Below are 18,332 nucleotides of genomic sequence, written 5' to 3'. Positions count from 1 at the left end.
CAGTTAGAGCTAGAAGAGGTTAGAGGTTTATACCCCTTTCCCCACTGTGTTTGTAGAGGAACTAAAGCTAAAGCATTTATCCAAGTTTCCCCAACATATTAGTGCTAGGACTAAAATTCAGGTTCTTCCTTTCACTGCTGTAATGCATTCACTCACATTTATTCTCTATGAGGGATACCAAATTTGGAACAGTCGGAGAGAAGATTTCAGCGACATTCCCCCTCTGTGTCTCAAAAGGATGATTCTATTGTCTGCTAGATCTTGTCAGCTAGACCTGGCCATTCCCAGTGGGGCCACTGGTTGAATATGGTGGCAGAAGTTCAAGGACCCAGCAGAGGTTGGGCAAACAGCCCAGTGATGTCTTTGTTTCGGAGAGATTCCAGACACCTCATACAAGGAGCCCAGTTTGAAATCTGTAGATATTGCCATTCAAGCAGAGGCAGAATGCCTTGGAACAATTGATACTGTCTTTAGTCCCTGATAGAGGCCTGATGCCTTCGCTGCCCGATCACCTAGACTTTAAGACGTTCTGAATTTAGTCCCATCATGAGCGAACTAGGGAAAAGGGCTTCTTAAATTTTTTTTATGAAAAAAATGATTTTCCCCTTAAATAAAGTGAGTAAAATGCTAGTAAAAGGGACAAATAGCCTCTCCAGCGACTCACGCATCACTGCAGGGCTGAGGATTCCCTCCCTTAAATAAAGTGAACATAGTGCCGATAGCAGTTCAAACACTGATATTCCAGTCTTGAACTGGTTGTACTTGTTCAAATCCCTCTGGTTCCCTTTTCCTCCTTTAGACAGTTTGTGGTTGGGAAAAGGATAACAGGATAGTCTTAGAAGAGAGATTCCTACCCAAATGGCTCCCATCCCTCAGGAGCCGGGTTCCATCCCACATCATCCAAGGCTAGAATACAATTTAACTTCCTGGTCTACACAGGCCAAGAGAAAGGAAGGCAATGACTTACAAACCTTGAACCTGGATGTAAACAGTTTGATCATTCAAGCCTCAAAGCCAGATCCTTTTTTGGCTGCTTAGTGCATTTTCTTTACCTAAACACCTTAGATCATTGTCTTGACTTGCTTTTCTGGGGTGGGGGGGGGGGGGGCGGGGAGGGCTTCTAGAGGTATTAGCAATTGTGCCACAGGAAATGGGAGAAGTTTCTCCGGAAGAAGGGGCTTTAGGGAAGAGTTAGGCTCCCAACATCTCCCCTCTCTCCTGCCCCATGCTGGGGATACTTGAAAGACACATGTAAAACCCCAAGCCTCAGGGCAAACCGATTGGCCACTGTGTCCCACCATCTACCGCTACTTTGATTCAAAGCCAAGACACTGAAGCGCAAAGGAAGAAATGTACCCCAGGACAGTGGTCACAGGCCACAGCGGGAAGCATGCCCCAGAGAGTCGTGCCATCATTACAGGCGTGGCGTTGTTGGCAGAGAGGACAGAGGCAACTCCCGTCTTTAATCCCATGGTCCACATTGCAGACTTCCCAACTGTGAGCCTCTGTGTCCTTCAGCAGGGTCCCCCACCTTTCATGATTCATTTCCTAATCCCTCTCCTTTTTTTTTTTTTTTTCCTGGAGTGCCCTAGCCAACCTGGGATAGTTCCGGCACATCAGAGTTAGAGGGAAAGAAATATTTGTCTAACTTGCCTAAATGTTAAAGCTAAGCAAAGCACCAAAAAGGAAAACAAACAAAAGACTTATAAAAATATAATGGGGTCATCTCCCCATGCTTCCCACATTCGTTGTGGCATAGGAAATGTCAAAATATAATGAACAGACTTTCTAAACATACCATCTCTTTCCACCCGTATATATCTCAGCTGCGGCAGCCTCATTACTACCCTTTAACCTCTTAAAACTTCACTCTGTAGAACCACTCTGTAAGAAGTCCATTTCATCCCACTGACCCCACCTTCCCAAATACATACCCACTTGCAATTCCAAAGAGACTCTCCAAAAAAATAGACATTTGAAAAAAGTGCATCGGTTTATACTCAGTCTATCTGCATATTATTTCTTGAGATTATTACTTTTTTTTTGTCACCATAAAAAAGAATGCATATTGGCAATATAATGAGAAACCATGGCAGCCATTTCTGGGTGGCAGTGGAGGGTAAGTGGGGTGGGCGTTGAAACACAGAAGCGAGGGGGCTCAGAGAGGGGCGGGTGTGGTCCTTAGCCTTGAGACGTGAGGATTGAGGTGCAGTTCTCTTGGTTATCAATCCTTGGGCCTCTGAAAATGCCCCATCTCCTTAGTCATTCCCTCTCTTCTCTCCACTTTGCCCCATTTCCACTGCCCATGCCCAGGCTGCACAACCCTCTTGAAGCAGAGGTGGACTGCCTTTTTGGCATGTGTCCACCCAGGCCAGTGTGAAAACAGGCATGGCATTTGGAAGGCCATGGTATAGGACACACACCAGAGCAAAAGCTTATTTGTGACTGTTTCCACTCTGGGAAAAATTGTCCATCACTTCTGTGACTTGAAAAACTTAAGCAGTTACTAGGCTGATAGGTTAAGAAACAAATCCTTTGTTCTTGTGATTTTGCATTAATATTAAGCATGAATATATATCATATATTACATGGCTTTCTTCTGCTCTGAGGCAGACTGCACTCTCCTTCCAAATAGGAAAACTGTACAGCCCATGGACTCAAGTTTTTGAAAGCTGTTTTTCCTCACTCCCTAACCCCCACCCAGCCCTCCCCTTCCTCCCGACCCCTCCACTCCTGTATTAGAAAAGCCCCTCCCTCCCCTCGCCCCCCCCACCAGCCCACCCGAGGTTAAATAGATAGTGCCACATTCTAAGATTCATGCATCACTGCATTTTGCTATTGCACATTTTTCAGAGAAAGAGGGAGTTGTGTATGTGTGCCCCCTCCCTCTCTTCCCCTTCTCTTCCTTAGGCTCTCAGATTCCTGTGCTATTTCCATTCTGCCCTCTCCCAGCCTCCCCCACTCCCGCCCCATCCCAGACCCGTCACTGGTTGTGGACGTCCTCCCTGCGGACAATCTTGTAGATGATCCAGTAGAACATGTTGAAGATGAGGAAGGCCATGGGGAAGCCAATGCGGGATATTTTGTCAATCTTCTTGGCCCTCTGGATGAAGAGTTTTCGCATCTCCTCTGGGGACTTAGACGGTGCGGGAGGGGGGTTGGTGGTATTGTTGTTATTGGCGCCTTTGACTGAGATGCCATCCTTGGCCTGCAGACAGGCTGGGCCCATCCCATAAGCAGAGAAGTTGAAGCGGCCTTCTCCGGCCTCATCCTCCTGGAACAGATTCAGCATGGGGCTCTACTTAAAATAAGACAGGGGCTGGGCACCCTCCCTGCAAGGCACTCCCCTGGGGGCCTGGCCTCACCCATCTGGTTCTCCCTGCCTCTTGGACTCTGCCATTCCAGGTTTCTGAAGGCTTTCAGGCTGGCTGGGGAGTAATGCCTTATAGAGGGGCGCCGCTTGCTTGCCGAAACAGATACAAACCAGGGGATAGGAATGTGGCATAGAGTCTGGACACCTGTGTTCAAGTCTTGGCTCTGTCACTTGCTGGCTGTGTGACCTGAGGCAAGTCACTTCTTTATTTGAGTCTCGGGTTTTTTATTTCATATTTTCCTATAAGTGGGGGAGAAGATTCACCCCGCTACATCAAAAGGTTCTTTTGACCATCAGAGATTACAGATGAGCAGATACTCTGAATGCTGTTTGGTTAGAAATCGAGGAGAAAATTTGGAGACATCCCCTGCTTTGCCTCTGTTGCCTCCTTGCCCTCTTTACCCACCCCATCCCCCAGGTGATGTTTCCTCGAGTGGGTTGGGGGGGAGGGGGTGAATGGTCCAGGAGACAGCAAGAGCCTTACTTCCTTTTCACAAGCCGGGGAAGCTGCAGCTCCTTTCTGCCTCCGTGTTCCCATATCCCTGGCAGTTGTGACCTCAGACATACCTCCGGGTTAAGTTATTGTTCAAAGCCCTTCATCAATTGGCTCCAACTTACCTTACAGGCTTTTGCCCCTCCCCTTACCTTCTGCTTTGCACACCTGCCAGTTGGGTTGCCCTTTGCCAGCCATCCCTTGTGCATTTCTCCCTCCCTGCCTTATGCTCACCACCAACATGCCTGCTGCCCTTATTCTTCTAATTTCTCCCTTTCCCAGCTCACGGGGATCTTTTCCTGATCTGACTCATGGAGACACTGTTGTCCGCTTGCATCATGTCTGGCTTCGTTATCTTCCCGTGTGAGCTCTGTGGTGGCACTGAGAGTCTCAGCGGAGCTGTTGATTCAGCGTGTGGCTCTGGGGAATTTTTACCAGCTCACGTTGCCCTCCTAGGTAGTGAGGGCTTTTAGAGAAGAAAGTCTATCTTCTGTTTGTTCCTGTGCAGGACAGGGCTGGCAGACAGCAGGAAACACAGCATAAGAACCCCTGTCCGGCTCAGTTCTTGCCAAGCTCGCGTGGGCCACCAGACAAGCTTGTTGCGATGACTTCCAGCCCGGTCTTCCTACCGCCTCCGGTCTGGCCCTCCCAAGCCACCTGAGTTGTCATAACACAGATCTGATTGGTCATCTTTCGCTCGAGCTGTTTTTTAAAAATATTTATTTCTGATAGAGGGAGAGTGTGAGCCGGGGAGGGCAGAGAGAGAGGAAGACACAGAAGCTGAAGCAGGCTTCAGGCTCCGAGCTGTCCACACAGAGCCTGGTGTGGGGCTGGAACTCACAAACCATGAGATCTTGACCTGAACCAAAGTCAGACGCTTACTTAACCGACTGAGCCACCCAGGCGTCCCTCGCTTGAACTTTTTAATGGGCTGCCACTGGCTTCAGGATGATTAAAATCCTTCCATGGTAAACAAGGCTGTAGATGACCCGAGCCCTGCCTGCCTCTCCAGCGTCATCTCATCTTGCACCATCCTCCATCTGGCATTCTGTACACCAGTGACCCTGAAATGTTTACATATATTCAAAAGGGTCATGTTCCTTCTTTTTAACTCTGGGCCCCTGCTCAAGTTGTTCTCTCTTCCTTGGAACATACTCCTACCCCCACCTCTGCTCCTGACTCCTCTTCCACTGAACTAATGTCTGACTCAGAAGCCTTCCCTGAGGGCAAGGATAGACTAGGTGTCCCTGCTGTGTGCTCCATAGCTCCCTGTACATCCCTCTCTATTTAAAAAAAATTTTTTTTAATGTTTATTTATTTTTGATAGAGATGGAGTGCGAGCAGGGGAAGGGCAGAGGGAGGGAGACGGGATCTGAAGCAGGCTCCAGGCTCTGAGTTGTCAGCACAGAACCTGACGCAGAGCTCGAACTCACAAACCGTGAGTTCATGACCTGAGTTGAAGTTGCATGCTTAACTAACTGAGCCACCCAGGCGCCCCATCCCTCTCTATTTTTTTAAAGCTCTTGATTAATGTCTGTCCTCCCATTAGACTCTAAGCTCCATGAAGGCAGTCATTCATGTTCATTGTACCTGCACCACTGAATATATGAAGAGTTCCTGAACATAAGCTCAAAACTCAGCAAATATTTGTTGAATAAGTAAATGTTTACCAGTATAGCTTCACTACTCCTAGCTTCCCTTTTTTTAAAAAAAATTTTTTAACATTTATTTATTTTTGAGAGACAGAGAGAGCGCAAGCAGGGGAGGGGAAGAGAGAGAGGGAGACACAGAATCCGAAGCAGGCTCCAGGCTCTGAACTGTCAGCACAGAGCCTCATGCGGGGCTCAGACCCACAAACTGTGAGATCATGACCTGAGCCGAAGTCAGATGCTTAACCGCCTGAGCCACCCAGGTGCTCCCCCACCCTTTTTTAAATGGGATTTTATTCCTAGCACTTAGGAGGATTTGAGACATGAAAAATGCTCAAGAAATCTTTGGCAAATGGATGAATCTGGTCCAACACCCTTACTGCGGAAATGGGGAAAGAACATGTATAGTGCCTAGCAGATAGATCTCAATAAATTTTTGTCTGTGAGTAGGGCGGCTGACTATAGGGTGTTTGTGCCAGGGCCAAGGAAAGGAGTTGGGAGAACTGGCCAAATTACTGGACCTAGTGCCTGGAAGGGATACCCAACTCTATTGCTTATCAGTGTAAATCTGCCCTTGCCGTAGGATAGGGTGCTTGAAAGTGTTTTCTCACTGGGCTCTAGTTATGCAGGGGAAGCACCAAATTAATTTTATATACAGCTTTGGGCAAATTATTCTCTGCCTTCCTCATCAATTAAACATAGGAGTGGAAGGGGTGGAGGTGTGGCCTGGAGGCCCCATCTAGTTAGATGATCATCAATTTCACATTGTAGCCCGGAGAAAGGAAATTCCCTGGGAATGACTGGAGAAAGGCTTGCTATTCCTGTTCTTCCCAGCAGATGGCAGGAAATGAAAGCTTGGGGATGGAGCAGGGGAAATCCAGCAGGTGTGATCTAGAACCCAGGGAGGTTGGGAGTGTGTCTGCCCAGCCGGGCTCGCAGGTTTCCTAATAATCTGACTAATGAGGCCGGCCAGGGAATTTGAGGACCAGATGCTTTGTGCCCAACAAATGAGGTAACATGGGAGGATGGTGGGAGTTGAGGAGCCCGGCCAAGATCACAGGCTCTGAGAAACTCAGGCATGGAGCTAGTTCCTTTTCACTCACCATCTGGGGCTGAAAACCCCCTCTGCAAACATCTGGCTGAAGGGAGGTTTCTGCATCCCAGGCTCGTACATTGCCAACGTACAAGCCACATCCAGAGGGGATTACTCCAGAGGAAGTGCTGCTCTATGGTGAGCCCAGTTCTGCATCCTTGTAGTTTCTGACATTTGAGTCAATTTCAGAGCCCTTAGGAACAAGGTCACCCTGATTCAACCACACACAGGGGCCACGCAGGAGAAATGTAAGGGAAGAAATGAACCAGAGCTGAAAAAAATCTCCGGTCAGAAGGGACCGTGGCAAAGTGGAGAATGTGTTCCCTACCTAACGGCAGTTCCTGTGCCCCAGTATGAGGTGGGATGGGACTGCAGTGGGATCAGAGGCTGTGACTTTTTAACTGAAGATAGAAGTGTGATTTTTAAATGCTGGCCCCTTATTCAAGACTTTTAAGACACTGCTAGTGAAATTAGGGACAGTTGCATGTTGAATTTGATCTCTGGCTACTGGTTTTTGACCTCTGCCTTTGGGTAAGTCTTAGTTCTTATTTGTCATCTAATAAATACAGGGCTATTTTATCCACTTCAGGATGGAAACCATTGATGAATACTGTGTGTGGTCAGTATTTTTGAGAAAAGCCATGGGACCTTCAGCACCTACCCTGCTTTTGCCACCAGTGCCTCTGTGATCCTAGTGATCACTTTGCCCCTCCTCACTGTTGTCATTTGCATGGGAAGAGTGGACAAGATGCCCTCTAAGGCTCTTCTAGCACTAACAAGCTGTGAGAGAATGAGGAAGGAACTGAGCAGGGTTATCTGATCAAATCTGATTGTGGCTTTATTTACACTTCCCCCGGCCCAAGAGAAAGTTTTGTTTTCCTCTAGTGAATACAACTGGTAAGGATTTGGTGACAGCAGAGGCAGCCTTTGGAGGTCCTCCAGGCCTTCATGCTACATATCTGCAGGGGGCTCCATTTATATTTTAGTCTATGCGCATAGTGCCCCCTGGGGTTGTGCCATGCATAGTCTAGTGGCCTGGAGCTAGTCAAATATTTCAGACATAGTCTCCCCAAATAAGTGTCTCTTCAACAAATGTATTAACCCTCTTTTAGCAGAGGAAAATGCAAAGCAGTTAGCCAGTGGGAAAAAAAGGAAAAATAATAAATTCCAAAGATAGTTGTGTTTGGCCAGTTCTTGCTTAGATTAGTGTAATAGGGGCTCAGTATCCAATGAGCAGTAAGGACTAAGACTAGAGGTCTTTAAAGAAATCCTATTGGGGTGCCTCGGTGGCTAAGTTGGTTAAATGTCTGACTCTTGATTTTGGCCCAGGTCAGAATCTCACAGTCTGTGGGTTTGAGCCCCGCATTGGGCTCTGTGCTGATTGTATGGAGCCTGCTTGGGGTTTTGTTCCCTCTCTCTCTCTGCCCCTTCCCTGCTCAGGCTCACTTTCTTTCTCAATATAAATAAACTTAAAAAAAAAAAAAAAAGAAAGAAAGAAATCCTGTCTGGCTTACTGCACCTAAGATAGTTTTCTCTTCTAATGCAGAGTTAAAAGGGTGGTTATACCTTAACTCCCACGGACATCTTCTGTCTTGAAACGTCTACCTCCTGCCTATGGTAACCTGCTAGAAGTTAATTGAATCAGATTGCTGATGTTCAAGAAACATACTGATGGAAACCTGTGCGTGTGTAATCATTATTCCCTGGCATTTGTGTGGCAGGAACAAAAACTTAAAGCTGCTTTGTAATCTGATTTAATCCTCATCACAGTCCCCAATTGTGCCAATTTGGTCCATTTTACAGATGGAGAAAACGGGCCCAGAAAAAGGCTAGCTTGAAGTCACGTACCAAACAGTGATAAAGAAACAGAGTCCTCTGCCACAACACATTGTAGCTGAGTAGACAGCTATTCGAAGTGGGTCAGTCTGAAACTTGGAGGGCCTTGGTGTGCGGCAGGTTTGTGGTGTGGCCTGACAGCTCATAGTGTTGGACCTAATCTGTTGCTGGAAAAACTTCTTGGTAGGCTCTCTGACTGGAAAGGCTCCTCTTGGTTCTTTAGTTTATCCATTTGTCCATTTGTTCAGTCCATACTGAGGCAGGACTTCAGAGAAAAGTGTCTCGTGGCCTAGGGGCCCGTGTAGGATACAATCTGTGCTGCCATACTCGACTGTTGCATGAGAACTTCAATACAGGACCTTGACTTTGACTCAGGTTTTGGGGAAGATGCCTCGGCTGAGAGCTGGAAAGCGAGCGCTTGGTTAACATTAAGCAAAGTGCGCTGGGAGGGCATTTCCGGAGAGAACAAGTCCCATGTAAATGCTTGAGCAACTAGGGAAAAACTAGGGTGGTTGGTGCTCAGAGAAAAAAGGAGAAAGCAGTGTAAAGATGAGGCTGGAGAGAAAAGTAGGATTTCTGGTCTCCATGGGAAACTTCTTTTGGAAAAGTAGTTCTAGACCAAGGTATGCAGCCAGTTTGCTCCCAGAGACTGCACACTCCCCAATGGCCTTTGCTGGTTTTGGGACACAGTCTCTGAGTTGGCAGAGGCTGGTGACTTTGCAGAGATGGACTGCCAAGTATTTCTTTATTCAAGCTGTCATAAAGTGAGAGAACCCACTTTGGGGGAGCATTTTGCTCGATGCCCCTTTCTTGGAAGTAGGAAGCAAAGACCTGGCACCTGGACATTCTACTCAAAGATCTTTACCTTTTGTGGTGCAATTCCATCTGAAACCAAACCCCTGGAAATAATGCAGCCTTGAAGAAGGCACCAATAATCATCTTTTAGCCTGCCAAGCTTCAAGGTCACAGCTAGTTATTATCGTAACCCCATCAGTGTTCCATCAGTTCTGTCTTCAGGTGTAACCTGATCATTTCTATACTGTTATTACGATTAGAAGAATAACTTGCCCACAGACTCAATCAAGGCATTGTTTATGGGAGGGGAAGTTAGGGCTTCCAGGAGTTTAATCCCTATTTTGTGTCTGCCTTACCCCCTGAGAAGGATGGTCCAGCGAAACAACTATCATGAGACAAGGCTGCCTGAAACTTTTGTGTTTATCACCAGCTGTCCCTTCTTAGGCAGTGATCCAAAGGCCTACCTTGTGATGTCTTCGCTTCCTCCTGAATCGGAGCAGCTCTTTGTGCTGCCGAGACACAAAGTTGACAGCGGCATACTCAAGCAGGGCTGAGAACACGAAGAGCAGGCACACCGCCATCCAAATGTCAATGGCTTTCACATAGGACACCTGGAGTGGGGGCGGGAACGAACACAGGAGGGTGAGGGCAGAGGAGAATGAAATATCTCAGTATTTCTGCTCCTCAGTAACTCTGCAATTACCCACTGCTATCCCCTTCCTCAGCTGGGGTATTAGGAAGGTGCAGAGGAAAAGAGAAGAAAAATGCATCAGGAAGACGGCATGAAACATTGGAGAAAATAAAATGTGGTACCTAGACGAGTACTAGAGAGAGGAGAGAGGAGGATGGTGTATCGAGCATCATCACTGAGCAAAACGGAATGTTGTGCTTAGCTAAGGGTGATAGGAACAGAACGGTGTACCTAACATTAAAAGTAAACAGAGGATGTTAGCAAAAGCGACAGGGTAAGATCTTCAAAAACACTCTCCTGTATAAAAGCAACAAGGACAACAGCAAAAATGGTCAGAATCAACTTTCTCAGAAGCCCTCTTAACCAAAGGCTAACAGCAATCTTGAAAGCATTTACTTAAAAAGTCAGCTGAATGCCAGCAAGAGCATCAAACTTGGTGCCATAAAAAAAAAAAAAAGAAAGAAAACAGCTTCATTGAGATATTACACACTTACAGTGTGTATTTCAATCGTTTTTAATACATTCCAGATATGTACAACCATCATCACGGTCACTTTTGGAATATTTTCAGCACCTCTAAAAGAAACCTAATACCTTTTAGCCATCATTCTTTTCCCTATTCCTCCAAGTCCTCTCCCCCCAGTCCTAAGCAACCGTTAATCTACTTTTTGTTTCTACAGATTTCCCCCCTTCCGGACGTTTCATATAAATGGAATCATACACCATGTGGTCTTTTATGACTAGCTCCTTTTACTTGACATAATGTTTTCAAGATTCATCCATGTTGTAGCATATTTCATTCTTTTTCATGGCCAAATAATATCTCCTTGTATGGATATACTACGTTTTGTTGATCCAGTCATCAGTTGATGGACATTAGGGTTGTGTCTACCTTTTGGCTATTATGAATAATGGTGCTATGAACATCTACGTACAAGTTTTTGTGTGGACATGCGTATTTATTTCTCTTGGGGCCTTGTGGTGTTTCAACTTGCCATATTCGCATCCTCCTATTCCCAGCTCTGTGCTAGACTTGAAAACCAACAGCCTGCAAGCACAGTGAAAACCAGTATCCAGGCAATCAGTGGCCGGGGCAGAACAGAGTTAGAGCTTCTTTAAAGCTTCATTCCCAGAGAACTGTCATTATTTGACCTGTCTTGTGGTTCACTGAAAGACCTCACTAACTAGGCAGTCTTTTATTTGAGCTGACTTGGAACTGGCCCAGTGTGAACGGCCTTTTCCCTGGGGGCATTTGTTGAAAAGAGTCAGTGGCAATTGTTGAACATCACATCCTCCTGAGGTAGTAGGTAACAGTTCAGGCAAACAATAGGTTGATCAAAAAGCTTAAAAGGAAAATCTGGGAATGCGATGTACACGGGAGCTTTAGAAAAAGCTCTGACATATACATGGGAATCTGTGTGCATGCACAGGCCTGTGTGGGTACTCAGGGAAGAACTGACTGGGAAGGCCCCTTAGCTCTCAACTCTGGCTAACCTTGACACACTGAGCAAGCTGCAGGTGAAGGGTAAGGCAAAACTGTAAACTGCCTGGCTGAGTGATGAAGGTGTGTTCGAATATATATGTACAGCCCCTAGGAAAAGGCCAGGAGATTTATAGGTTCCAGGCATTTAAGGAAATTTCTGTCCAACTTTAGGTAATGGCCAAGCTAACTGAGCAGAGACTTCAGTGGCCCCACACAACAAAGAATGCAGATGTTACAGAATTGGTTCACAAAAGTTACTAAACAAACAGCAAAAACAACAAATCCTGAGGAGGGAGTGCAATCTGATTTCCACAGATGCCACATCACATTATGTTAAGTGTGTAATTTTCAACCCTAAATTATAAGATACGCAAAGAAATAAAGGTTAGCCTTGCAGTGGACTAGATGTTTGTGTCCCGTCTCCCTGTCATAGGTTGAAATCCTAATTCTAATGTGATGGTATTTGGAGGTGGGGCCTTTGGGAAGTAATTAGATCATAAGAATGGAGCCCTCATAAAGGGATTAATGGCTTTTTAAAAAGAGGCCAGATAGCTAGCTGTCTTTCCACCATATGAGGATATAATAATAAGCTGGCAGTTTGCAACTGGACGAAGGTCCTCACCAGAGCCCTGCCATGCTGGCACCTGACTTCCAGGCTCCAGAACTGAGAGAAATACATTTCTGTTATTTATAAGCCACCCAGTCTCTGGTACTTTGTTACAGCAGCCTGAATTGACTAAGACAGGTCCATCCATAGGAAAAAAAAAAAAGGCGGTCAAAAGAAGCTGCCCCTGGGGAAGCCCAAATGTTGGACTTAATCAAAGCTTTAAATCAGTTATTTTCAGCATGTTCTAAGAGCTAAAGGAAACCTTTAGCTTAAACCTTTAGTATAAATGACTAAAGAAAAGCATGAGAACAAAATCTCACCACATAGAACGTGAGATAGAAATGATAAAAAGAACAAAATAGGAATTCTGGAGTTGAAAATTAAATAGCTGAACTGAGGAGTTCACTAGAGAGGATAAATAGCATATTTGAGCAGACAGAAGAAAGATTCCATGAGCTTGAGGTTATCTTGTCTGAGGGACAGAATGAAGAAGAATGAAAAGAGACTCAGAGATCTGTGAGGAACCATTAAGTATACTAACATGTGTCTAATGAGTGTGCCTGAAGGAGAGGAGAGAAAGAAGCAGAAAGAATATTTGAAGTAATGGCCAAAATTTCCCCAAATTTGAAGAAAAACACTAATGTACACGTCTAAGAAGTTCATGAACTTCAAGCAAAATAAACTCAAAGGGATCCACGCCTGCACACTTCACAAACTGTCAGAAGACAAAGAATCTTGAAAGCCACAAGAGAGACGCAACTCATCATGTACAAGAGATCCTCAATAACAGCTGATTCCTCGTTAGATTGATTATATACTTTTAAGTTGGGGGAGGCAGCTTGAGATTATTAAAGCATGGGGACAAGACCTGTGGGCAGAAAGAGCTGCACTGTGATTCTGAGGAACGAGATGTCTCATCAGAAACTAAGCAGTCTAGAAGGCAGTGGAATGACCTAAGTCAATGAGAAGACATCTGTTGTTTATAGACTGGAAGACATGATATCGTTAAGATGGCAGTACTCTCCAAATTCATCTCCAGACTCAGTGCATTTTCAGTCTCACTTCCTTTTTTATTGTTGTTGCAGAAATTGACAAAACTGAGCTTAAAGTTCATATTCAGATTCTAATGGAAAGGCAAGGGACCCGGAATAGCCAAACCAATCTTTAAAAAGGACCAAGGTGGGGGACTCACCCTTCCCAATTTTAAAACTAACCACAAAGCAACAGTAATCAACTGTGTGGTACTGGCATAAGGATACATATACAGATCAACGGAACAGAACTGAGAGTCCGGAAATAAACCCATACGTTTATGGTCAATGGATTTTTGACAAGGATATAAATTCAACGGAGGGAAAAAGATAGTCTTCCCAACAAATGGTGCTGTAAAAACTGGGTATCCACATGAAAAAGAGTGATATCCCTCCCATACACCATATGAAAAAATCAAAACGGATTAAAACCTAAATTCAGGGTTAAACTATAAAACTCTTAGAAAAAAACATAGATAGAAATCTTTGTGATTTTGGATTAGGCATTAGTTTCTTAAACATGATAGCAAAGGCCAACCAACAAAAGAAAAAATAGATACATTTTACTTCATCAAAATTGAAACCTTTAGTGTATAATGGACCCTACCAATCAAGTGAAAAGATAACCCCCAAATTAGGAGAAGATATTTGCAAATCACATATACGATAAGGGATTAAAATCCACAATGCGCAAAGAACTGCTACAGCTCAACAACAAAAAGAAATACCTCTATTATAAACTGGGCACAAGATTTGAATAGACATTTCTCCTAAGATCTAGAATAGGCCGATAAGCACATGAAAAGATGCTCAACATTATTATTAGGAAAACACAAACCAAAACCACAGTGAGATACAACCTCACATCCACTAAGATGTCTGTAATCCAAAAGACAGATGATAATACGCATTGGTGAGGAAGTGGAGAAATTGGAACCCTGGGGAGATTATCACATGGTGTAGCCACTTTGGAAAATAGTTTGGCAGTTCCTAAGAAAGTTAAGCATATAGTTGCCACATGACCCAACAATTCTACTCCTAGATATACACCCTGTGAGGGTTGAAAATATTTGTCCACACAAAACTTGTACGTGGAGGTTCATAGTAGCATTATTTAAAATAGCCAAAAAGTGGAAATAACCCAAACATCCCTCAGCCGATGAATAGATAAGCAAAATGTGATAGACCCATACAAGGGAAATATTATTCAGCCACCAAAGAGAAAGAAATACTGGTAGAATGTACAACACAGATGGATCTTGAAAACATTATGCTAAGTGAAAGTGCACGTTTTATCTTATTCCATTTATATGAAACGTCTAGAAGAAGCAAATTCACAGAAGTAAAAAGTGGAGTAGTGTTTGCCAGAGGCCGGTCAGAGGGCGGAATGAAGAATGACTGTTGATGAACATAGGGGTTTCTTTTTGGGGTGATGAAAATGTCCTAGAATTAGATAGTGGTGAGGATGTGCACCTTTGTGAACATATAGTCACTGAATTTTATGCTTTAAAAAAAGTGAATGGAGGAATAATGTGAAGTTGAGTATTACTATAATAGCAAATGGAGTCAAATATTGAGTCTGGTGTTTACAGTGAGTGGAACAGAATGTTGAGTCTAGCGTAAATTATAAGTGAAAGACAATGTGGCATCGACTATGAGTAGACAGTGGAGCAGGATGTTGAGTCTAACATAAGGAAAAGAAAGCAGATATATCTGCTGTTACAGTTGCACAGAGCACAGTGTGTTGTCAAGTGGTAACAGGAAATGGAATTTGGTCTCAAGCATCTATGGTGAATCGAGCAGAATGCAAAGTTTGGTGTTAATAGCACAAAGGGCAGATTAGGAAGCTTTGTGTAAGAGTGAAGAGAGGAGACAGTGGTGTCTACTGTGGATGGCAAATGAAGCAGAATGTCTTCTCTCACATTGAGAGTTAGTAGAACGGTAGAGCAGCTTGGTCATAGAACCAAACAACAGTAGGGAGAATGTTCTAGATTAAAAGGGAAACCACGAACAACATGAATCTTTATTGGATCTGTGATTGGATCCCTCGCCATATTTACTGATGATGCTTTTTGACAACTGGGGAAATTTAGATAAAGTTTCTGTATTAGATGACACTACAGAATTATTTCTAATTCAATAATTATTGATATAAAATTGGTAAATATATATAATTTATATAAAGATAATTAGTATTGAATTAATGCTAATTTTTTCAGATGTGACAAGTATCACGATCCTTATTCCTTACTTAGAGATAGCTTATCATGATGTGTGTAATCATCAAATGACTCAGCAAAGATTTGTCTACTTACTTACCTACCTACCTACCTACTTACCCACCTACCTACCTACCTACCCACCTACCTACCTACCTACCCACCCACCTACTTACCCACCTACCTACCTACCTACCCACCTACCTACCTACCCACCCACCTACCTACCCACCCACCTACCTACCCACCTACCTACCTACCTACCCACCTACCTACCTACCTACCCACCTACCTACCTACCTACCCACCTACCTACCTACCTACCCACCCACCTACCTACCTACCCACCTATCTACCTACCCACCTACCTACCTACCTACCCACCTACCTACCTACCTACCCACCCACCTACTTACCTACCCACCTATCTACCTACCCACCTACCTACCTACCCACCCACCTACCTACCCACCCACCTACCTATCCACCCACCTACCTACCTACCCACCTACCTACCTACCTACCTACCTACCCACCTACCTACCTACCCACCCACCTACCTACCTACCACCTACCTACCTACCCACCTACCTACCTACCCACCCACCTACCTACCCACCCACCCACCTACCTACCCACCCACCTATCTACCTACCCACCCACCCACCTACCTACCTACCCACCCACCTACCTACCTACCCATCCACCTACCTACCCACCCACCTACCTACCCACCCACCTACCTACCTACCACCTACCTACCTACCCACCTACCTACCTACCCACCCACCTACCTACCCACCCGCCTACCTACCCACCCACCCACCTACCCACCCACCCACCTACCCACCCACCCACCTACCCACCCACCCACCTACCTACCTACCCACCCACCTACCTACCTACCACCTACCTACCTACCCACCTACCTACCTACCCACCCACCTACCTACCCACCCACCCACCTACCTACCCACCCACCTACCTACCTACCCACCTACCTACCTACCCACCAACCTACCTACCCACCCACCTACCTACCTACCCACCCACCTACCTACCTACCCACCCACCTACCTACCACCTACCTACCTACCCACCTACCTACCTACCCACCCACCTACCTACCCACCCACCTACCTACCCACCCACCTACCTACCTACCCACCAACCTACCTACCTACCCACCTACCTACCTACCTACCCACCTACCTGTGTATAGAGAGAGCCAAAGTAAATGTGGCAAGATGAAAACAGTTGGAATCCAGGTGAAGGGTATTCAAGCGCTCATTGTATGGTCTTTCAACCTTTCTATATCAAAACAGAATGCTAAATGTGGACTTAATCGGAAATGGTGCAGTGTTGCATTTAGCATAAGGCTGAAGGGAGCCAAACATGGAGTCTGGCATTAACGGTGGAGCTGAATGTTTTGTCTGCTGTTGAGTGATTAAGGCAGAACGCGGCACAAATGTAGTAGTGAACGGAGTAGAATGCAGTGTCTAGGCATTAAAAGAGAGTAAAGCAGAATGAGGCATCAAGCATTCATAGTGAAGGCAGCAGAATGTTGTACCTCACGAATGGGTGACTGGAGGAGTATGTGGTGTCTGGCGTTAATTGTAAATGAAGCAGAACATTATGTCTAGTGTTAAAAGTGAATTAAGCAGAATGTGAGGTCTGGTGTTAGCAGTGAAAGGAACAGAATGTTGCATTTATTGTAAGGGTGACTGGAGGAGAATTAGTGTGTGGTATCGGTAATGAATGAAGTGGAATGCCGCGTCTGGTGTTAGAAGAATGGAGCAGAATGTTGTGTCTAGTACAGAGTGAATGGAGCAGAACGTGTATCCGGCTTTAATGGTGAATGGAGTGAAATGCTGTGTCTAGTGGTAATAGTGAACGGAGCAGACTGTGGCTCAAGCGTGAACAGTGAAAGTGACGGGATGTGTTGTTGCACATTAGAAATGTAAGAAATAGGGGCAGAAAAGTGTTAACGTATGAGTTTTAAGATGACGTTGCTATCCTTCGAAAGACGTGCTTGTAAGATTGGCCCTTGGTTGACATCTGGGAACTTGGATTTGGGGAATGTTCCCACTTCCCTTAACTGATCAGGGGGCCTTGCTGTGCAGAGAATGCCTGTACAGACGATAAGGTTTATGCTGAAAATTTACTTTCCTCCTAGGAGTCTGGAATTTTCGTATGTGCTAGGCAGAGCATGTGACGAGCACCCAAGAAAAAACACTGATACAGAATCTTAAAAGAATCTCAAAGCAATTTCTCTGCCTCTCTGGGCAGAAACATCTCACACGCGTGACTGCTTTTGTATTGTTGGGGTAAGAATGTACACCGTGTGGTCCCTCTCGTGGGAGGGAGAAAACAAGGAAGCTTGCACATGGATTCCTCCAGACTCTGCCTGTGTCTTTTCCCTTTATCACCTAGCTTATGTCCTTAATACGTCACCGTAAGAAATCTTAGTTGTGAGTACAGTGCTATGCTGAGTCCTGTGAGTCGTATCAAATCTCTGAATGTAGGGATGGTCTTGGAGACACCCAACACCAAGTATCTACTGTTACTGGTGAAAGAAGCGGGGTGTTGCATTTAGCACTAAAAGTTAGTGGAGGAGGAAGTGGAGTTGAGCGTTAGTAGTAAGTGAAGCAGGACGTGTGTGCAATGTTGGCAGGGAATGGAGCAAACTGTGTTGTCTGGTAACTGTATACGACATAATGCACATCTGGAGGAGAGGTGTGCTGGATCAGAATGCTGGATCCTAGTTGGGCTTCAACCCCTGATTCATGTCTGTGGAGATGGACCATGGAGTGACCTGTGGAATGACCTACCATTACCTTTCCCTCATTTTAATACTAGAATCTCCACCCAAGGGGGAGCACAAGCCTCATTCACATAATATACATATTGGCATGTTTCCTTAAGGCACATGCGCAACCTTACGCCTGCCTCTACATACAATGATGAGGCTCCCCTTTCTATATGCATCCTGACCCTAAATAAAAGGAACCCATTCACCCTCACTCAGGGACTCATGGCTTTGGAAGTTATTCCCCATGATC

General features: G+C 45.2%; 1 protein-coding gene across 2 annotated transcripts in view; it reads right to left on the bottom strand.

Annotated features, from left to right (window-relative positions):
* Nucleotides 1-2,877: 2,877 nt before the first annotated feature.
* Nucleotides 2,878-18,332, bottom strand: part of GLRA1 (glycine receptor alpha 1) — an 82,857-nt gene continuing 67,402 nt past the window's right edge. The window contains exons 8-9 of one of the 2 annotated variants that reach the window (XM_042948641.1): nt 9,704-9,850; nt 2,878-3,298 (exon numbers count right to left, since the gene is read on the bottom strand). In XM_042948641.1, the coding sequence (XP_042804575.1) occupies nt 2,984-3,298; nt 9,704-9,850 (462 nt within the window). In that variant the 3' untranslated portion in view covers nt 2,878-2,983. The remainder of the gene's footprint in view (nt 3,299-9,703; nt 9,851-18,332) is intronic. The other variant, XM_042948644.1, reaches the window with a different exon arrangement.

This window comes from Panthera leo, chromosome A1, assembly GCF_018350215.1.
Source record: "Panthera leo isolate Ple1 chromosome A1, P.leo_Ple1_pat1.1, whole genome shotgun sequence".
Taxonomy (NCBI): domain Eukaryota; kingdom Metazoa; phylum Chordata; class Mammalia; order Carnivora; family Felidae; genus Panthera; species Panthera leo.
Note: the sequence above shows the minus strand (reverse complement) of the source record. Positions and strands in the feature narration are given on the sequence as shown.